The sequence below is a fragment of the Anarhichas minor genome, unplaced genomic scaffold, assembly GCF_050575085.1.
Source record: "Anarhichas minor isolate MPS153535 unplaced genomic scaffold, ASM5057508v1 ptg000017l, whole genome shotgun sequence".
NCBI lineage: Eukaryota > Metazoa > Chordata > Actinopteri > Perciformes > Anarhichadidae > Anarhichas > Anarhichas minor.
In genome coordinates, this window is record NW_027466463.1 from 11606670 (window position 1) to 11630009 (window position 23340).

General features: G+C 40.9%; 1 protein-coding gene across 1 annotated transcript; it reads right to left on the minus strand.

Moving 5' to 3' along the window:
• Positions 1-53: 53 nt before the first annotated feature.
• LOC142951285 (myosin-binding protein C, fast-type-like) lies at positions 54-21803 on the minus strand. The gene is made up of 29 exons (XM_076092783.1): positions 21734-21803; positions 16045-16065; positions 14559-14579; positions 9705-9773; positions 9391-9539; positions 9182-9299; positions 9021-9069; positions 8729-8788; positions 8439-8602; positions 8146-8278; positions 6647-6771; positions 6402-6507; positions 6040-6206; positions 5557-5722; positions 5316-5422; positions 5186-5215; positions 4931-5073; positions 3801-3960; positions 3553-3657; positions 3271-3459; positions 3019-3153; positions 2602-2769; positions 2395-2483; positions 1801-1996; positions 1481-1620; positions 1149-1308; positions 893-1029; positions 481-667; positions 54-184 (listed from the first exon to the last, which is right to left on the minus strand). The coding sequence occupies exons 1-29, from the start codon at positions 21753-21755 to the stop codon at positions 159-161; spliced, it is 3342 nt and encodes a 1113-aa protein (XP_075948898.1). The 5' UTR covers positions 21756-21803; the 3' UTR covers positions 54-158.
• Between the last annotated feature and the right edge of the window lie 1537 nt (positions 21804-23340).

Sequence of the window (23340 nt, forward strand, 5' to 3'; positions counted from 1 at the left end):
GTTTGTATGACTAAAATAATATACATAAAAAATGAAACATTCAAAATAAACAATTATTTATAGAAGGCATCACTATGTTTTATTAGATTCACCCTTGACAGTGTGTACTCATTCACTGTTTGGCTCAAATCATTTCAAATTCTTTGCTGTTCGTTTTCTCACTGCTTGTCTGGATCTCTGGCCACTGTGGGATGACAGGACAGATGATAAGAGTTAGATTTTGTTGAAATAAATCCAAATTGAATGGCAAGTACTGTTTTTTAATATCCACATTCAAACAATTCAATTCTGTTGCAGCTGTCATTGTGAACACAGTCAGCTTTGAGTGTGTATCCCATAATCAAAACTAACCACGTACTAATCGTCTCCATTCCACCCAACAAAAGAAACTCGTCTTGCAGTCATATTACCAACTCTCTCCCTCCTCCATCATCCCTCCCCTCCCATCTGCCTCCAACCTCTCATCCCCTCTGCTCTTACTTCGGACGTCCAGCTTGCACTCCACTTCGTCCTTGCCCAGCTCATTGACAGCCATGCAGGTGTATTTCCCTGCGTCGAAGGTGCCTGGCTTGCGAATGTTGAGGGTCAGCACTCCCTGGTAGTTCCGCATCAAGAACTTGGGATCCTGACCGAGGATCATCTTGTTCTTCATCCAAACAATCTTAGGCTGAGACGTGAAAAAGTCAAATTAGTAAATAATCAGGTGCAACAAATCAAATTTTTAGATAGAAGAATTTCTTTTTATGCAGCGTTGTTTGATATGAAAGGCAACTGTTTGCATACAAATCCCTTTTACAGGGAACTTCAGACTTTAATTTGCTTATGAGAACCGGCGCTGTCCGTCTCCTCCTGTGACTCATGCTCCACAGGCTATTTTAACATGCATGTTTACCTTGGGGTAGCCTTTCACGGAGCAGCTGATGGCGGTGCTGTAACCGGCCACTACGGATCTGTCAACCAGGGGCTGAGTAAACTTGGGCATACAGCTTATCTCTTTCTCCTTGTAGGGGCTTTTTTTGTGGTCCAGTGCTATGGAGAAGGGTGGGAGGACAGGCAAACGTGGTCAACTCCCATAAATCATAGCTGGCATGGCACATTTTACTTGACATCTCCAATGATGGTATTAAATGCAAACCACATGCACACACCTGTCTTGGCAATGACGGCCGTGTTCTTGCTTACGCGCGCCTCCTCGCTCAGGCCACAGAGGTTTTCACTGAAGACACGGAACATGTATTCATTGCCCATGATCAGCTCTGAAGATGTGCAGTTTGGCCGTCTGTTGTGCTCGTAAACAGTGAACCATTCCTGAAAAGAGAGAAAAAGGTGAACCACAAATTGAGCATATGGAATAAACCAAGTGTCAAACACTGGCTAGAGGTAATCTCAGCACTATAGTTGAGCTGCAGGCCCTGAAAGCAGGTGACCATAGTGTTGATCCACTGTAAGTTTGAAACACTACCTCCGCTTCCTCTCTCACCTTAGTCTTCATGTCTGCCTTCTGGATGGTGTATCCAGAAATCTCACAGTTGCCATCATCCTTGGGGGGTTGCCACTCCAGAGCTGCATTGAAGCCCCAGACGTCTGTCACCTTCAGGTTCTGAGGAGGTCCAGGTTTATCTGGATGGAATAAATGTCAGATGTTAATTTCATTGCAGTTGTGATGAATTTCAGATCGTCCAAGGAGTGCTTTTCTTCAAATAGATTTTTTTCTTAAATGAATAGTTCTCGCTGAAATGCAGACACGGACAGATAAAGTAGAAACGGACGTCCGCTGTTGCAGAGAGCTGACAACCTTACCCACAATCCTGAGGACAATGCTGGCTCTGTCCTCCATGTTCTCAATCTTCAGCACCAGCTCATACGTTCCAGAGTGCTCTCTCTCTGCTTGGCGGATGAAGAGGATGGTGTCCACATTTGAGTTGCGGATGCTGACCATCGTGGGGTCGATGGGTTGACCATCTTTGTACCAGGTTGCGACAGGACGTGGCTTACCCTATAAGACACAAAAGTGACCCATTGTTCAGGATGAAAAGGATTTCCTCGTAATTATTTCTTGGATATGAAATAATGTATGCCCCCAATTTAGCATTGAACTCCTATAACACTGACTAACGGTGGACATTAAAAAAGAATATCAAAATCGATGCAGCGGAACCAGAGATGTCATTTCTTCAATGCAGCTCCCTCTGCAGCCACAAAAGGCTGCATAAAATGTTTTAGGATCTGCAGTAACACCTGTACACAGTCCCCCTTTAAAGGTAAATAGTCATAATGCCTATATTTGTACATCTTTTTGTACATCTCACTTGTATTTATTTTCATATGGTTTATTTTAGTATATCGTAACACAGCTTCACATGCAAAATATGAAACATCAGGTTTGTTTCTAACCTGGAAGGGGATGGTCAGGTTGATCTTTTCTCCTACTTTCCTGATGTACTTTGTTCTCAGGTCGCGAGGGAGGCGGATCTTAGGATACTCTAAAGCATGAAAAGAAATTGTAGTATGAAGCATTTGCCGATATAAACCATAGCAAGCTCAGTAACTCAATATGAGGTTGCTCTTTGACTCGTTCACAACTCATCCTGACTGACTCACCCATGATCTCACGGATGGTGACGGGCTGTGACAGCAGAGCTGGAGGACTGCGTCCAGCGATGTTTACTGCCACCACCCTAAAGTTGATCTTCTCTCCCACGGGCAGGCCACGCACCACAAATCCCTGCCTTTCACAAAGCTCCTGGTTTGCCACCACCCACTCAGTGTCTGAAATAAAAGAGAATTACATGCAGTAAATCACAGTGAGTGGGATTTCAATCCTGTTGCTTGTTAGGTTTTTGTTCTCTTTATTACATACATTCATTGTGATAGCATTATGGACATAAACCTGTGCCGTTTTTAAAAATAAATTCAGCTATCACATACATACCCTTAAGTTCTAATTTAATTCAAGAATCTTGTTAAATTGCCAGTGAATGCTCAGATTTTTCTAAACAGAACTATTAGTTTCATCACCTCCGTCTTTGCAGTATTCAATAAGAAAGCCATCCAGGCCTCCAGCTCCAATCTTCTCTGGGGCGAGCCACTTCAGGGTGCACGTGCTGTCTGTCACATCATGCACTGACAGACGTATTGGCTCGCTAGTCGGGGCTGAGGGTGACAGGAAGAGAGACCCAAGAGAATCAGTGGAGTGGGGTGACAGAAGGTGAGGACCGCACAGAGGGAGGAAGCTAAGGAAGACTCAGTGAAGATGGCTGCGATACGTACCAATAGGCATGAAGGGTTTGGAGGTGAGACTTGGCTGAGACATGCCAATGCTGTTGATAGCAAACACCCTCATCTCATAAATAACACCTTCAATCATCCTCTTAGCCTCATATGAAGTCGATTCATACACATCAAAGTTGAGCTTCGTCCATCTTGAGGAGCCCTTCTTCTTCCTCTCCATGAGATAACCTGATGGAAAAAAAACAGAAAAATAATTTAAGACACCCAGAAACCCTATAGCGCATTAGATATGAAAAGGTTAAGACAAAATGTATCCTTTACCTTTGAGTGGTGCACCGCCATCAAATACAGGGACGTCCCAAACCATGCTGGCGCAGTCCTCTCCCACTGATAGGCATTTCACATTCTGAGGGGGGTCAGGCACATCTAAAATAAGATGACAGTTAGTGTTAACGTACATTAGAGAGGTTTGAAATACATATAAATAATTTGAAACTGGGGAATTGTAAACCACATGGCGGCACATCAGTTACTACCGGTTGCCATTCTACTATAAGCTCTTCACTTACCCACAATCTTCACAAACAGCATAGCCTTGTCCTCTCCAGCAGGGTTGGTAACACAGATGGTGTAGTTGCCCTCATCTTCCCTCTCTGCCCCCTCTATGACGAAGCAGCTCAGGTCTTTCCTGGCCTCCACCCTTAGGCGCCCTTCGGTGGCTGTAATTTGCTAACAAAAGGGAAAGTTGCAGAGTGTAAGCGCCCTGGGTAACGTTGTACTAGTCGTTCAAATCGGCACAGTGCATCTGATGTGCTAAAGGTGCAATATGCAATTTTTTCTTTAGGAAGCAACATCTGAGTCAAGCAGAGCTAACTAAACAAGTCAGAGGTGATTAAGAGCGACATTTTAACTCTCCAAAATTTGGGTTGCTTGTCACTAAAATCTATATAACAGTTCTCTTTCGTCAGGGTTGTGCAAAGACTCTCTGGGGTGGAGGTGTGAAAATTAAAGAAAGGTTAGAAGCAGGGTTCACCCTAAAAGCCACGCAGAGCGGCACAAACAGAGAGGCTTTGGGGCAAATCACAAAAGGACATTCATGAGACATTTGAGTTGACCAGAGGGAGACTCTGGCAGCACTTTAGCTTACCAGTGGTCACCAAAGCATTATAGTGATGTGAAACCGAGGCAAAATATGAATCATGGAGTTGTCCCACTACGACACAGACATATCCTGTTTCCAAAAAGGGCACTTTGGCACTCTGACCGAATACATCAGGGACAGTCTCCTTTGCACCCCTCTGCCCCCTAACTGCCCGTGGGCACAAACATTCCCATTGGTTGGGCCATATCTCAACAGAACGGCAGTTTTGTTTTCTGGTGAAGTGGCATTTAACTGAAGCCGAGTGACAGAGACACAGAGGGAGAGGAGATAAAGAGCACAGAATCATAATTAAAAAACAGGCCATGCTGCACAAACAGGTTAGTCTGACCTTCCAACATCATGGACGCCATGGCCGTGAAAAAGCAAGTGGTCATTTTGGAAACATCTTTTTCCTGTCATATTGAAGTTGGCTGTTATGTTAGCTAAGTTATGTCTTCCGGATGACTCGTCTCTGATAAATGCACACACTCGTGACAAGTTATGCAAACCGAAATGAACATTCATTTGGTGACGACCCTTTACTTGTCACATACTTACTTGATCTCCTTTCGACCACACAACGGTGGGTGCTGGCTCTCCTGTGATCTCCACATCCAGGCGCAGCTTGTTGCCTGCCACCACAATGATGGTGTTTTGTGAGACCATGTTTCCGGTGGTGTCCAGGTGGATCTTTGGAGGATCTGGTTAATGTACAACATACAAAGTAAGAGTGCGTGAGGAACTGGGTTTGAGATACGACGATTAAAAGAGATTTGAAATATTTGTGAAGTGAGGTAATGCAAGGCTGCCTACCTTGTCTTGGCACGTAGTCAACCTTAATTTCTGTTTTGAGAATAAAAAAAAGGAGATGACTTTATTATGTAGGCTGCTGATGATTAATGCATCCATGATAGCACCTTTGTAATCATTTTTTATTTCTCACCCAAGAAGTTGAGTTTGGCAGAAATTGAGAGAGCGTATCCGTCAGGAATAAATGTGTAGTCTCCAGCATCTTCTGGCTTCACATTATCAATAATCAGTCGATGAAACCTGAAACAAGTAACACAGAAGATATTGAGCAAGGAAAAAAATGACACATAGGCGAAAAATGCAAGATGTGTTTGATCCTTAGTTATGACAAATATTCAAAAAATGCACTTGAATATATCTTTATGTCCTTGTACCTTCCAATGTGAGTCATTTTGATGCGATCAGTTGGCAAGACCTCCGCTCCGTCTTTGAACCACTTTCCTGTGACCTTTTCATCAGACACCTCGCACTTGAACAAAGCCTGGTCTGTTGCCTTGACTGTCAGGTCAGCAATGTCCTGCAAGACCTCCAGTTGTTTTTCTGAATAAGACATTGGAAACCACAAGAGAACAGTTCAGGCTGGAGAGAAGAGAGTATGCAGGTAGGGGTGGGGGGGTGGGAGAATAAGGTCCATGATTGCAACATCTTGACACCCACTGCCATGAGTTGTTAGTTTATTTGTAAAGAGAGGCTTTAAGACCTTGGGCCAGCAGTTAAATTCAGCTGCATCCTCAGCACTGCATTTAAATGACAGAAAACCCAGACTAAATATAGCAAGTCTATGTAAAATAAAGTCTGCTTTCAAAACACTTGACACACTAAAACCCAAATTAGAATATAATATTTTCCAGTGGTACCTTCCACCTCCAGCTCTCCTTTGGTATGGCCCCCGTTTGTCCAAGCATGGTACATTCCGATGTCATTCAGCGTAGCCTCCTGGAGGATAAGACAGTGCTTCCTTCCATCCTTCCTAATGCGATACTTGGAGTCTTGCTCTTTTAGAAGCTCTATATCCTCAAAGTACCTGGAAAATAGTAAAAAATGAGCACATTTCTTTGAAACACGTCACTGCTAAATGTTTAATAGTTAATAGTAACAGCAAGCGTGAGTCTGATGTAAATTTACAGGACGTGCTATGATGTTGCCACCATTCAATGACTGCTAAAAAATGCTTTGAGCCATTATTGCTAAATTATTGCAATAATTATTAATTACTGACCACATGACGTGGGCGCCCTCCTCCGACACCTCGATCTCAAACTCTACTCTCTCTCCAACAACCACATGATAGTCGTCCATCAGCTTGCTGATGGTCACAGGGGGCTCTGGGAAGAGCAGAGAGGGACGTCATGATCCATGCATTCAGTAGGAACTCAATGCTATTGCCATGAGGTTTACAACCTCACATGAATTACGTCCGGTTTTTTATTGCTGATGAACTGTCAAAAAGAAAAGATGCTGCACCTTTGACAAAGACCTCGGTGAAACACTTGTCATCTCCAAACACACACTCATACGCAGCATCATCAGCCAGGGTCGCCCGACTGATGGTGAGAGTTCTGACGTTCCCGTTTGCCTCCATGATGTACCTTGAAAAGTGACAAATAGATTAAAAGTATTCCTTGATCAAGCCAGTGATATATTTTAGCACAAATGTCTTCAAATAATCATACTGAGAAAAAATAGTGTAGGTTTTATTTGAAATGTAGGCCTAACTTAAAGTGATGTTGCCTATTTTTCACAACTCACAGACTGCTTCAAGTACAATTTAAAGACGGTGTTAACAGTTTGTAATTTGTAATCTATATTGCATATGTGAGGCATGCAGGTGTAGCTTTTCATTCTCCATGACAAGTGGTAAATATACTGCGCGGACGAGGCTAGTGGTCCCCCGCCGACAATTTAATTGAGTTAATCTAGTTTCGGTTCTCCCTTTTCTTTTTGTATTCTATTCTATATTACACATTGTATAGTGTTTCTTATTTTGGTACGTTTGTGATTGGTATTTTGATGTTTTGGAGAATAAAGCAATCATTTCAGAGCCTTTTTTTTGCACACATGGGCACTGGTTGTCAGCTGCTTTTTTAGTGTATTCATGTTTTTTTTCATAACATATTTATTTGCTTCCCTTTTTTTAAAACCTGAGCCAAAGCACTCGGGTTTAGGGTTTTCAAGCATGTTGTTTACCTCCAGAGTGTTGGCTGCTTGAGTCATTTGACAGTGTAGCTTCATTGCATCTTACCTTTTTGTAGTACTTTCTCTCTGTGTATTTGACTTTGCATATCACATTCATCCAAACCTGTCCTTAGTCCAGTTGATGTCATGCTTGGGAACTGAACGCATATTATTGATAAGTGTGTAATAAAAGACAACCTATTGCCCCTAACCTTGTGTCTTTATTTATTTATTTATCTGCATTGGTGTACATAAGGCATAAGATGTATTGGCAGTGAGACTTGTTTAAAGGGCCAGTGCGTAGGTTTTAGGGGGATCTTTTGGCAGAAATGGAATGTAATATCCATTATATTCCCATTAGTGTATAATCACCAGGAACTAATAATGGTTGTGGTTTTGTTAGTTTAGAATGAGCCTTGCCTATCGTCATAGGGAGCGTGTCGTCTTCTGAGAAAACCCCCATGTTGCACCGTCATGTTTCACCGCTTGATGTCACAAAATCCTGCACACTGGTCCTTTAACCCCTGGGAGGCTCCTTATGACTGCCTAAAAATAAAACCTGCTGATGAGCATGACTTTGTGGCTAAGATCATTTTAAACACTGCCCATCAAGTCCATCTAAGCATGAATTAATGTGATACAGCTCAACGCACTTTAATTAAGCGAATTTCTTGCATGGAGCTTAGCATGGTGAAAAAAGACACTAAAGGTGTTTTATGTGAACTAACGACAACTGGTGTGTGTGTGTGTGTGTGTGTGTACATGTGCTTCTGCTTTTAAGAATGTACTTGGCTGAGGGTTTGATCTCCTGGCCGTTCTTCAACCATTTGACCTGCATGTCAGGATCGACCACCTCGCATCTCAGGACAATCTTCTTGCCCTTTTCCACCGAGTAGCAAGAGTCGAGTCTCTTCAGGAAAGCTGGGGTTGTGGACAGAAATGATCAAATGAAGAATTAGCAACTCATCAGTTAGTGAAAACCTCCCCTCTCTGTCCAGTTTCATGGTGCCTTTCCTCTTGCCCGTTTCCCTCCCCTGTTGTCCTTACCTCTCCACATCCTCTGAGGTTAAATCTGACTTACCATCGCTATACTTGGGCTCGACGACCTTCATCTTTTTCAGGCGTTTCAGCATGCCCCTCAGGTCAGTGATGCCATACTCAAAGGCGATTTTCTCGTACTCGCTCGGATGAGCACTCTTAAGCAATTCCCACACGTCGATCTCTGGTTCCTCTTTTACCTTCTTCCTGTTAGTCAAGAGAAAGGGACAGGCATGCAATTGGGACTGGAGAAGCAACACTTTCTTTCTTCAAGGAAACAATCGTATTGTGTGCTCGATATCTTTGCAAACCAAATAGTGCCCATTTTCTCACTTCTTCGCAGCTTTCAGCAGAGCACTGAAATCCAGATTTCCGTCGTCCTCTCCACCATCCCTGTTTGTACGGAAACAGACGTATAGTATACAAAGCATACAGTGTAATCAGGATCAGGCATACCATCTGACATGGCACATTCAATTTACTATACTGTCATCTACCATCTGTGCTGAAAAACACAGTCACACACACAAACACATTATAAATAGTCTATGTATGTGTTTTTTCCATTTTGTGTATTCACATACGCCACTGAGACAAGCTGAAATGCAAACACAGGTGCCCTTACGCTCTCTTGAAGGCAGACAAAATATCTGCTTGCACCTCCTGCTGTGCAGCTGTAACAAGAGAAGTTGCAGAGAATGCACATTTGGGCTGGATCAGATCAAAACATCTGCACGTATGGAATCTGTGAGCAGCCGTGGCAGGCCAGAGTCCGTTGTCACTCACCCTCAACAGAGATCTCAAAGGTGGAGCTGTCACACTTGTCTTTTGCCGTCACCTCACACCTGTAGCCCCCAGAATCTCCGGCTACCGATTTAATTATCTTCATTTCATAGGTGTAGATCTGGGGGGGGAGTGGCGGTATTGCTTAATTACTTCTTAGTGTCTTAGTTATTTCTGAAGGAAGAGAATCAGATTCTCTGTCTAACACAAACCTTAGTATTCCTGTCGTAAGTTTCTTTGAACTGCACATGTTTTCCAGCCTTGCTGCCGAGGTCCAACCACTTGCCCTTCAGCCATTTCATGGTGGGTTTTCTTGCCAGGGTGGTCGAATCAACCTTGGCTATGATAGTGACATCCATTCCTGCCATTCACAAACAGCAATTAAGTCACATGACATTACGTAATCAGCACACTCCGTATGGATTGCTATACTGTTTCCCGACCCCTCTGATCACTGTAAAAAACCAGCTCCCAGACTCAGCTCAGACTCATTACATGCCGTATTTTATCCATTCGCATTTCTAACCTGCAACAGCGGTTATATTTGCTTGTGGCTTCTCGACAAAGAGCCCACTGAGCTCAGTCGACCCGGACTCTGAAAAAGAGGAGAAAGACGTTAGTTCCCTTATATACTCTGAATTTGTTTTTTTAAAAATAGCCCTTCAGTGTTATTGGCAATGTCCTCAGTGTGCAACAAACCAAAGTGCAAATGACACAGTAAAATGTTTGGACATTTTACCAACAATTATGAAACAAATCTGAATCACAACTGCACACAGACTGCGCACATACAATGTATACGAAACACAATAAACACAAAATAATGAACCAACAACAATTGGCAAAAAACACTCAAACACAGAGGAGGAAGTATAACAAGTAAACCGTTTCTGCCCTCTCGCTCTGGAACTCTCTCCCTCAGCACCTCGCCACTTTTAAAACTGCACTCAAAATTCATCTTTTTCAATCTGCTTTGAACCTGTGATGCTAGTTATGTATGTTTTTTGTTTTGTTTTCATAATGTCATCTCTCTGCGTTGCGTCTATTATTATTGCTTTTATTGGTTTGTTTTTTACCATGTATTGTGTCCTTGAGTAGCTTAATAAATTGTAATACAAATAAAATGTATTCTTATTCCCAAATATTCACAAACTAGCATTTCATTAAAACTATATCAGCTATATCAAAACCTGTTTTGTATGCAGAGTTAGACTCACCTTCCTAACAAATGCACAAATACACAAATCACAGATGTAACCACTACAGTTTTGCACTTGATTTTAAGCACAATTAGCCATGTTCTGGCTTTTCTTGACAAATTACATTAGAAATATGAAAAGTAAATGTTATGTGCTATTGTTTCGTGCTTTGGCATGAAAGTAGTGATGTTATAGTGAGTTACTCCGCAGTACTGTATGGACACTTCCAGTAGAGCAGCAATTTCTGTCCTCTCCAGTCATAACGGATTAAAGTGCACTTCTAATTTTGCAAAGACTGATCCAGAATCAGAAGTTGGCATGCTATCCTTATAGCAAGATCAAGTGCACCTGTTGGCCTCCATACATCAGCACCCATATCAAAGATTTGGCATTCAAGGTGCAAATGAGTAAACAATGCATACGCCATTAACATTGGTGTCTAATTGAAGTCATACTATACAGTGCAAGTTACTCAAGATACTCAAAAATCCCTCTGGTCATTCTTTGCCCAAACACATCCAATCGGTTGACATCTTTATTTGCCATATTTGACTAATACATAACACATAGGATGCATACAACTGCATTTCATAACGTCACATTTGCATGCAGAAACTGTGCCTCCAGCTTATCCCTACCCTCCTCTGCAGGGTTTGCTTTGGCTGGGAAAAACAAACATCCCTGCATATGGAAGTATAACCATTTGCAGTTATACTGTACCATAAGTCTGTGTAAACTCTTGAGGTAAGTGAACAGCAATTACAGAATGATCATTCTGTAGAATTATTACACCACACAGTGAAGTACAAACCACAACAGAATCAAGGTCGTGAAGGTTATCAATCAAAAGATAAAGTAATCAAATGTGTTGATTACTGCGCTTTTAATCACCAAACTTGTGGTGAATTGAAATCACCATGATTACTTCTTTTGGACTGATATTGCTGCTTGTCGCTAAGACGGCAATGCAGAGCATGTGCACCCCAGGCTGCCTAAATACACCACTGAAGTGTAAAGACATTTCGTTTGTTTTTTGTTTAGGACCATGACGTGTTACGAATATAATACTTTGTATAAAAGTTTGTCGCATTTCCCTCTCAAGATACCCTGAGACTAAAACAACTCTGGCCAAACTGTGCACCTATGGCAGGTTAGTCTTTGTATAAGCCTGTTGCCATGGCTAAAATCGGATATGAATGTCCTGGCATCTAGACTGGGCAGAGTTCTGACCAAATAATAGTGTCCTCAGGTTTCCCTCTGAACTTTCTTCAGCTGCTGTCTTTGGATTAAGCCTAGCGTGCGTGATAGCCATGCTTCCGACTTGCTAAAATGTTGAATTAAATTTCCTCACCATGTAAAATTTGCATTTTGCGAAACCTAGCTTTCCCAACAGAAGCAGCTGTGCTCCCACTGTGGTAGGCACATAGCTGATAGAGACAACCACAAGGTGTTTATACTATGCAGAGTTTCCACTTGCTGAGCTCTTTTACTTCTTTGTTTCATGCTCCAGTTTTTCCTCTAATCATACACTGCCAACGTGCTTGTCTTTTCCTTCCCCTATATGTGTCGCAGCTTATGCTGAGCTCTGTCTGGTACATCTGCAGAACAGTATACCTTTCTTCCCTCTGGGCAACCAATGCTTCTGTACTGCAGGAGGAGCTTGCAGAGCCCAACATGCAGTGAAGGACATTCATGAAAGGCGGAGAATGCGATGTGCACTCATAAATGCCAAGAAGAGATAAAGCTTAGAAGCATCACAGGACTCATTACACAAGTAATTTATGGACGTGACATCCATGGCAGTAACCAAACTGAGCATATGGTGAGCTCCCCCTGTCTGCTTGACCTCTCTTTTCTTAGCACGTCATAGTTTAGAGTGAGTTTCAGGTCGCCAGCCAACCTCCCCAAGATAGCAGTGTGGTTGTGAGGACACAAACCAGCCACACCACCTTAAGGAGGAGTCTTTGGCTATAACCACCTCTGCCAGTGTGCAACAGATCTCTCCTTAACATGTGATGATATGCACTGCACAGAAGATTATGGACTTGTGTCCCAGTGAGGAAACGATTGTTAATGTCAGTGATTCCCCCCCAGGCTCAGCAGTTACAGGGACATTTCACATATAATTTGAAGGGCACCACAAGGAACTAGCAGCCTACACAGCTCCCTCAGCTCCCTGGTGTCTTGTCACATCCCTAACCCTTCTCCATCCAATCCACCCCTTATCAGTCCAGATCGACTTCCAATGCATCGCCCTTGGAGCTGTGCCCTTGAAAGAGCGTGGCTGAGAGAGGACACTTTGTAACATGAATAAAAGCTCTTGAATTTCACTTGTAAAACCTGAGTAGCGTGGACATTTTTAGATGGCTGACTTCTGAGTCACACTGCATAGCTCTGATATACAACCATGGTTTAGTCTTTGGCCATCAGATAGAGGATAAAACATGACCCAGTATGTCTTTTCATCGTGCAGTTTTGAGGCATCGATGTACTGGCTAAGGTATCTTGGATGACCTCGCTGCTTGAGCTCTCTTTGCCATTTCCTAGTGCAGCATACTGTTAATAAAAGTGTCGTCTAATCAGATGACACTTGATATGTTAGCAGCAACAGCTGCCATTGTTCCACAATAAATGCTCCACATAAACCACAGCTGTGTTTCCATTCTCATTGTTTAAATTGCCGGAGGGGCAAAGGCAAAAGAGAGCTGGTATCATAGCTTGCAGATGGGATGGGATTCGCAGCACTCTTCACATGGGGAAACAATTCTGAATTGCTCAAAGGATTTAAACAGCATAATTTGTCAGTGAGATGTATCAGCGGTGAATGAGACAAGGATAACATTACGCACTAAACTGCAGATGAGACCACATTAGGTCACACCTTTTTTCCTCTTTTACACAGCAGAGGATATGTCGTAAGCCTGAGGTGTGGCTTTGTCTTCGGCTAACTACTGCAGAGCTACAAGAAGTTGCAAGCTCTGAGGGTTTTTTTTTTTAGCAGGGATTTTCATGGGATCTGTAAGATATGAGGGCAAGAAGCAAGCGAGAGGCTAACAAAAGAACTTGTGACTGTCAGTCAACAATGAGAAGAAAATGTAAAAATTCTCTACAGAGCAAAGTGAGAAACGTGTTTTCACTTAAGCCAAAAACGGCTTAAATACAACTATGGAAACCAAATTTTATTTTTTTCTGTAAAAAAACGTTGAACAGTTTTCCTTAATTTCAGTCCAAATTGAAGTAATCAAAATATTTCAAACAATAAGAGGTCCACTTAACATGTATATTATGTGACATCTTGACTAGCACATAATACCAAAACTAGACATAAACATAAAACACTCAAAGCACACTTTTGGAAGAGCAAAAGTAAACAATGAAAAGACATGTCGCTATAAACGTTGCTCTTTCCTTACCATCCCCATCAGTTTCTGAATCTGCTGCAGACAAGGAAGCAAAGTCAACTGAAAAAAAGCAGCTAGGAAGCAAATGCTTGTTGCAGATCACGCACAGTTGCAACGGAGGCCATTGAACAAAGAACAGAAGCTCCATCCACCATCACATTTAATAAAAAGTTGACTTGTTCTCCTTTTACACATTTAGTGTTACTACATGCAATAATAAATATATATGTTGATAAATATAACACATAGAAATGCATACACTTATGGTAGAGACACCCAGAAACCACAACTTAAAATGCAATATATGCTTTTATACTGTACCTGGAAGTACAACATACATTTCAGAAATGACCATGTTGCAAATAATGTAAAACCAAACCAAGGTTAAGTTCACACATAGCATATACTATAAAGTATATGTATCAGTCCAGTGATGACAAAAAAACAAGGCATTCAACATGACATTTTTTAATCCTGCTATTTAATGTATGTCATTGCAGCATATCAATCATTGACGAGCATATTTATAATTTAAATAATTTAAATAAATCGTGTATTTTTGGGGTGTTCAAAAAAACACATAACAAAACAGGTGTGCAGGTCACCTGAGCCAAATGGGAAAGAGCTTTGAAAATAGAATGTATAAATTCAACAGTCATGCGGATAGTGTAATTTTCACACTGAGTGGCACATGTATACACTTATATGTGAATACATTGGATGGATTATATAGACGGACATATCGAACCAGAACATTCAAAGTACAGGATTCTTTCTTACCTCCGTCTGCGGGGAGTGCATCTAAAGAAAATGAATGGCTGTAATTATTGACGATATCTAGTCATAATTGAGGGTGCTGAGGCAAAAGTTAACAGAACAATTGTATCATTCCCTGACACTAAGAGGTGCCTACCATCTTCCCTTTGCTGAAGTTCAGCTGGGCAAATATAATTCATGGTTAAGTGATTGGAAACAGGACGATCTCCGGATAAACTCAACCACAACATGTGAACAGAACACCTATAGAGATGTGATCACACTTCACATGCCCACAGTGAACTGTAACCCAAAGGTCATTGTGAGCGTTCACAGATGTGAAAAATGGATTAAGTTGTTCTGTTAGTCAGTTTATATTAAAATCCACACAGATGGCCTGTGTTGTCTGCCTCATATATATGAATAATTTCTGTCCAACATGCTAAACAACTCAAAAATCAAAACATTGTTCCACTCAAAAAACACCAAAAAGGAAAGAAGAATATTAATTCCCATTAGGCAGTTCATCAACACAAGACAAGAAATCAGAAAGACATGGATTGACATGTTGCTGTGATACACTGCAGGCTACAAACATGTGCAGAGTGCATGACATCACTTTGCTGATTTCTGACATTAGATTGTCACAATAAACTGAGGAAATAAAATCTGTCGCCACACACTCGAGATGTAGTTTCACGTGTGACGCATGCTCATGTGGGCTCGCTAAGAAGCACTAACGCGCTGAATGAAAGTGGCATAATATTTGCATTATCCCCCTTCAGCGGCTCCATGTTGTCTCATGTGATGTGATTGACTTACAGGCCTATCGTGTTGACTCAGTAATTGTTCAACTTATTATCTACAGCAAAACCACTTGTTCCGTTTTATTCAGATAATTACCCTGACTGATTAGCTCAAATGCACAACACTCAACTCAAACCCACTCCATGTCACATAATAACACCGTGTGAATGCACTGAATCACTCAAAGTCACAAAAAAGGGGGGAAAAAGAAGAAATCATTGTCCCTCACCCTCTTCAGCTGGCTCCTCTGGGGCTAAAATTAACGGATTTTTGTGAGACATACAATGAAAAGTAATACCGTGGTAGCCCCTTTGGAAAACACATATACAACAGCTGAGCAAACAGATTGTATGAGTGTGTAACGTATAAAATCACATGACCACACTGAAACATGGCTTGTGAGATCCAAAGCATTTTGCTCGTTGTGCCGTCTGTGCTGTTACATCGTTTGAAGACAGCTGAGTTGAACCTGATAATCTACAGTACATTAGATTCTCAGTGGAAATGCCTGAAGGTAAAAATATAGAAACATATGCTGGCGTGCACGCGTTAAATTCAAAGTTCAATGAAGGATGGTGCATGCTGATTAAACACCCTCAGAGTCAGAGCCTGTGTTTGCTTGACATGTGAGAGCCATAATTAATTCACTATGTGATGGCCCACAAAAGGTCAGTAGGCAAATGTGGTGGAGAAGCTGACTTACCATGCCCCTCCTCCGGTTTATCTGAGAATTAGAAACAGAATGAGGAGATGATTAGAAACTGTATTTGTACACATATTAACAATCCGTTTAACGTTATTTGGGATGCCCTCTTTTATCTTAAATAATATTAAGTGATCATGGATCTTGATCCATATTTTCCTCTTTTAATTGCCATCAGTTTATGATATCTAACTGGATGTTTGTCTTAAACTGATGGCATTATCTACAACTGTCATTTCAGGAATGTTTAGAGTACATCTAAAGCTAGTAATCCCGGTCCATAAATCTAAAATAGGCCGACTACCAACCAGGTAAGAGGATACACATTCTGTGAGACGGCCACCTTGAAATTTATATCAAGCCGCATAGCCTCTAGCACAAATCTTTAAAAGGATATCTTGACCCAGATAGTAATTCGATGATTATTTCATCCCCCACTTATTTTATAAATTCACTCTACCATCTTCACCTATTGGCGAGAAATGCTTCCATGGCCCAATTGGAGCAATAGAGGATGACAAACAGTCAGTTTGATTCGAGTGCAGAGAGATGAGGGTGGGATTGTTGAGGTCTAAATCTGGTAAAAGGAAATTCTCAACTGAAATAGATGCATATAATATACCCAACTCCTCGGGTATCTCCCTGAGGGCAACTGCAGTAGCAGCTAAAGGCCAGGGACGGTGTCTTATGACCTGCCTGAAGTCATGCCACGTTATTTCAAGTTTCCTTGAATAGTCAACCCACTTGACCTCGCATGCTTTACTGGTCACTTAAGGTTTGTCTTAAATAACTTGCTAAAATAGCTGTCATGAATTTACAATGTATGCAAGTTATAATTTCTATTTTGTCTCTCTGTTCTGTCGTAATGCACATAACATTATTTATCATTTCTCATACAGCAGTGTAGGCAGACTGCGCCCACCTGGGTCCTCATGCAAACGGCTGATATCTTATTAGCACTGTGTTTAATGCAATGCATTTGTATACAGCTACTGTATGTTTAGCTCATATGGCTTCTTACAGAACAGAAGTCTCTGAACTCTTAAGAAACAGTGGCGGGCTGTGCATTTTATACCTGGGCCTTCACTGCTGTCCTGCAGCTGAACACACGTATTCATATTAAACCGTTTGGCTTACGAACCGAACAATACGTTTGAATAATACTAGTGCATTTGGAAAATGCAGAAGCTTAAATTGTAAGAAATATAATGTTTTCTGCGCTCACGTAGGAGACAACGGGCTGTGACCTCTGAACCCGGAACAAAAAGAAAAAAAAACAAAAAACAGCTGAGGCACCGCACCTGTTCTGGGAGGCTACGCTAAACTAGCTTAACGGGAAAACAACAGCAGCAACACGCATTCTGCTACACACTCGAGGGCCATTCAGATATTAGATGTAAAAAGACAAACGCAGTTGACTTACGAAATGCTCTTCACTTAAAGACAAACTCCATCCTCCTTTCTTTGTTGACAAAGAGTTTAATCCCACGGTTAAATCCCAACTCACAAATCCGTTTCTCCTCCTCCTTCAGCCATTGAGTGTTAAAAAACAAAGCTAGGTAAAAAAAATAATAATCTACACCAAGCAAAATGCAAATTTTTTTTTATAATTTCTTCCATATCTTTCAATTTGAACTCTTACTACTCCAACTAAGCTTTGCCAGCTTCCTTAAGTTTCGTTTCACGATAGTCACGTGCTCGCCCACTGACCAATCACAGCGCACGCTGCACCTCACTGCAGAGCTGCACCTGAAAACTGAGCTGCGTGTTAATGCTGACGTACTTGTAGGCCAGTTAGCAGGCTCTGGCACGTCAAAGAATACGCCCAACATGTCAAACTAAAGATCTGATTGGTTGAAGACTATGAGAATCAACAATATCGTCCCCATTTACTTAAACTGCGAAGGGATTCACTTGTGAGTCTGCAGGCCTTGGGCCTCTCTTCTTACCTAGAGACACAGAGGTGAAATCTGATTGGATAAAAGCTCTACTTAAAACAAGCTGCACTGGAAGCAGACCACCTGAGGAAGACGGTAGCTGTGCAATGAGAAAATAAGATGATGGGAAAAATATTTTTCTAAATTATAATACATGTAGTGTATTTAAGAAAAAATATTAAATTATAAAATAGCTATAACTTTGTGGCCCACCACTGAAGAACAGTATACGCATGTTACTTTGTCGTTTACAAAAAAGAAAAATATTGTGAACTCAAAGACTTTGGTGTAAATACTTCACACTTTCTGTCAGAAGTTTTAACACCTCCGTCGAAAGTAAATCTGCATTAGCATCTGCTAAGTCAATCCACTTGGGGTGAGAGTCTTGATCATCTCCAACACGTTTTTTGATCCTGCGTGGTAATCAACTTCTGCACAGCTGTTCCTCACAGTTTAAATGTCCCCCTCAGAGACTGTCCATGGTTTCATATGTTAACGAAGTTGTTGTAGATTTTTACTTGATATACTGTTTTTTTTGGTTTCTTTGTTTGTTTCCTTGTGGGATAATTCTTTCTTTTACCCTGTTCCCTATTTTGTTAGTGTATGTAATCAAGCTCTCTGTAGTTAACTGTAAATATTTGTCTAAAGTTACCTTCAGTTTATTTCTGGAAGCATAATGAGTTCCTCTATCTTACATATATTCTGGAGTTCAGTTTAGGCACTGCAGGTCTTCGCCTCACTTTTTGTTTACGTCTCTGTGTTTACCACTGACAGCCTGATTTAGTGTGCAATGACCCAGACATAAAAAAAAAGGTATGGTTGCAGTCTGACCTTATGTCTGGGTGTCTTTAAACAGCATGCGTCAAAGTTTATGAAGATATCTCAGTAGCACATCATCTAAAAGTTTTCATCTGCTATAAGAAACAGTTTGTTTCATACAGTTGCAAGTGTGCATTTTTTCGTATGGTATTTGAAGGCACCTAAATGAAGGTATTAATAGTTGTGAGCTACAGGTGGAAAACTGTCTTTAAACCTCCCGTTAATAATCATCATCAATAGAGCAATGACAGCAGGTAGAAACTAGCATTACATCTTGTGTTTGATTTTTGGTGACAGGCTCTTCTGCTTGTATATTGGATTTTAGGTTGTGCCTTTATGCGTGGTTTATTATCCGAGAGAAAATAAATTCCATCATTTCTGCATCCTCAGAAAGATGAACAACGTTGGGATATGGACGGATACACTTCTCAGAACAGTTATGGTTCAACTTGCCCTCATAGTGTTTTTTCAGGTCACAGTGATGAAAGGGATTGCGACCATGAATCATACCATAGCTTCCAACCACTGACTAGCAAACTGTCATGTGCTTGATTGAGTACATTGGAACAACATCACATTCAGGAGGGGGCATCAGGCCTGATGACCATGATATAACTCTCTGGATGGAAGTGATAGATTTCTTATGTTAGATGGAATGATTTATTTGACATGGGATTGCAAGGGGGTTGCAACAAAAATCGTATCTTAAGAATATGCTTGGATGTGTGAAACTCTATGAACTCATGAGAAATAAAAGGGAGTGGAAAAGGTCACGGGTTATTGCCAAGTATTTTTAGCTGTTAGCTTAGGGCGGGATCTGGCTGCTAATTGAAGCAGCACAGAAAACATTTCAACTCATCCCGCGTGTAAATACAGACCTAATTCATGGAAAAATAAGTGGCGTTAGACTGTAAGATCAGGATGAAAATGTTACCACTTCGGTTTCATGGGATCGTAAGACGCATATAGTTGTTGAGCTGTTTAAATCACAGTGGCTGGTTATCCGACCCCCAATTTGGCTTGGAATGACGGTGGGGGGTGCTGACACACCGAAAGGAAAGTGGGACCGTATCCACATTCCATGGATTAACTCTGTGGCTGTATATGGTGAATGAAAGCAGTGCCTGGCAATGTTTCTGGGATATAAATAAAGAGGGCCTAGCTTAGATCTGCGAAATGATTAGCACGGGAACAGATACAGAAAAAAATAACCAAATAATCCTCAGTACAATTTGTCAGTAATGCGCTAACACGTCCAGCAAAGCCCATTACATTCACTATTGGAGCATGAGGGGTGAAGAAATTAGATGGAGGGGTTTGGGCTCAACACTCTTCCCACAATCTTGCCCTGTAAAACTCAACTCCTCTAACAGACTCGTCGGCTATGGCATTCACTTATCTGTCTGCCACAGTGATTTAGAGCCACACAGGGTCAAATTGGAGGACAGGCGCCTCCACAAAGGACAAACAACCATTAAAGAAAAATAGCATTCACCCATGGGTGCCATGTGACAGTTTTATGGGAGAAAAGCAAGCTTTATATATTTATCTATTTTATCTTAAAAGGAAAGTTGATCTGCAAAATAATATGAAATCAAACTTTTACTTTGTGTTTGCTTTTTTAAAATATAATATCTAATTTTACGAAGCACGTCTCTATGAAAATACCGGTGGGTCAAGTTTAATATAATCATTTAACATGTTTATTAGCCCACTTATGTTGGATTTTGTTAAAAAGCATCAAAAGCTGTTGTAATTCAGGAAAGGAAGTCATAGTAACACAATGAAACCAATTTCCACTGTGAATATTGTATTAAAAATGATTTAGTATTAACTTCTGTAAAGGACATGGAACTAGTCAGCGACAGTAGCTACCATGAAACACAAGCTGGCCCTCTGTACAGTCCAGAAATAGTACACATATAGCTGCAGGCAGCAGTGTTACCTGCTGTACCTGCTGTAGTTACTGTTTGTGGAAGCTTTTAAACATGATGTCGCTCTCTCTGGGCTGATGTCATAGCAGCTGGTTATGTGATCATTTATGGACTTTAAACTATTCTTCATGGGCAGATTTCAACAAGGAGACAAAAAGGCAAAATGTGTGTATTTATGAGACGCCCAATCTGTCGAGCCACAGTAATTTAAATGCCACATGCATCTTCAGCAGCAAGAGACAAATAAACGTTCTAATCAGAAATATAAATAAACACTTTTTGATATTTCTATATCATTTTTTCAAGTATTTGGTTCATTGCCATTGTGATATCAAAATTCAAACTTTTTTTTTAATCAAATCTAATTTGACATTAAAGCATTATATTCAGTCTATTATAGTTTTTGTTACGAATATTGTTTCTGCTCTCAGATCACGGAATGAAATTGAATACGTCACAGTAAGCGTTGAGGTCATCTGATATTTTTTGCTTTTCTTCAGTTGGGCTGCAAAACACTTCTGTGGGTCACATGGGGGTAACTTGGGAGTAACTTGGGAGTCTTATTTAAGCTAAATCTTGCCAGTATGTTAGACTGAATATTAAACTAATTAGTTTGTATCTTACACCATAACAGCAGGTATCACGCTCTTAGATACATCTAATCTCCTCTTCAAAACCTAATATAAGTATATTTATTTGCATCAGATTGTTTTATTCTTTTTTATCACACACTATACATAAACATAATGAATAATGAATTGAGCTTAGACATACACCACAATACAATATTTTTTTATCAAGAAATCTGACATTATATATAATTATATATATATCATTCTGCAATATCCTCAGATGTATAAGTAGTATAAAACTATTGCAAGAGAAAAAATATCTCCAACCAAGCCAGGCAACCCAAATCCAAGCATCAACATCACCACTGTAACTCAGTCTCCAAACTAATTAAAATGAATTATGCTTTCACAAAAAGTATCTGCATACCTGCAGGGACTGGCTCAGGCATGGTTATTCCTGTGTCTCCGCTTTGCTGCTGCAAGACTGAGAGCTTGTGGTGCTTTTTCCTTTTATTTCTTCCCTCTCTCTCTCTCTGTTATTCAAATCTCTTCTGGCACTCAAAGTCGCCCACACCCTCCAGTGAGCGAGGAGCGCAAGAAACACTGACGACACCCCTGAGGAGTTTAAAAAGAGAAGCACTCTGAGAGAGAGCGTGATATGGTGGAGAGACAAGATGGTGAGGTGGTGGCGAAAGAAGTCTTATACATTTATGATGAGAGTAGTGGACTGGTTAAACCTGTTGAGCTCTAATGTTTGCTGCAGAAATATAGAGTACACTGAGATTAGATGACCAATAACTAACTCAATTTTGACACTTTATCTAGTGCCTTCGGATCTTACACTAATGTTTGGATCATCACCTCTTATAACCCACAAAGAGCAGGATTTGCAAGTCGTTTTGTGGTTTCTTATAGTATAGTCACTGGATACTACTAGACGTGCTGCATTGGCTGTAGAAGTGAATCCAAGAAAAGGAAGACGCAGACAACTAAGTATTTGAAAGGCAATTCATATTGCTGTATGTTGTTGATGCTTGATGCACCTGCCAGCTGACACAGCATTATCTTATCAAACATTGCATATTATTAGCATCCATTATTGTATTAATGAATCAGCTAAAGTAATGGCCCAAAGTAAACCACACTGTATGTTTTTATTGCTGCGAAGGCCCTGAGAGGCAAGTGAGTGAAGACATTCTGGTATCCATTTTCTAAGTCTGAACTAAATCGGTTTCTCTTATGCTGTGTTCACAACAACACAGCAACAGGCTAAGTCATTTTACAATGTGAGATGATGACATGAAGCAACAAACTGACACCCGACCCTGGTCGCTGTGTGATGCGCTGCGAAAAACGTTGAGCTGGTCCTAACTTTTTTCAGCGCTCCAATGATGCAGCGAAGCGTCAACCAATCATATGTTCTTGTTTCGCCCTGTTCCGTTCCGTCATCCAACTGCTTCTTAATGACATAATGAATGCTTCACCAACACTTCAACGGCCACTCGCCAACAATGTAGCTGGCCACGCCTTTTGATCACAAGAGACTGAAGTTGCACCACAACCCAATGTTGTAAATAGAAGCATTTTTTTTTTGCTCACTTTCCTCTCAGGGCTGTCAGGGTAACTGTTTCCAGTCTTAATGCTAAGCTAAGCGGTTGCTGGCGTACATATAAAGTACACAGACATGAGAGTGGTATAATTCTTCACATCTCCGCAAGAAAGCAAATGTATGCATTGTGGAAAAATATGAATTTAAGTTAAAATATAGCAAAAGTTTAGTATGCAATATGTTAAAAACTAGTAACCTCAGCTGTCAAATAGATGCATTAATTAATATTATTAATATTATTAATATTATTAATATTAAGTCTTCGGCACGTCTTCATTACCGTTCGTCATCTCCTCCTTCATTTGTCAGAAATGTGCTTGCGTCAACAGGAGCCACTGTGGAGACAAGTCCCCCGCTACTGGGGTCAAAGTGTGAATCTTCGCAGGCATGTCAGTCTACAGGGAACACCAGGCGGGTGTATCTAT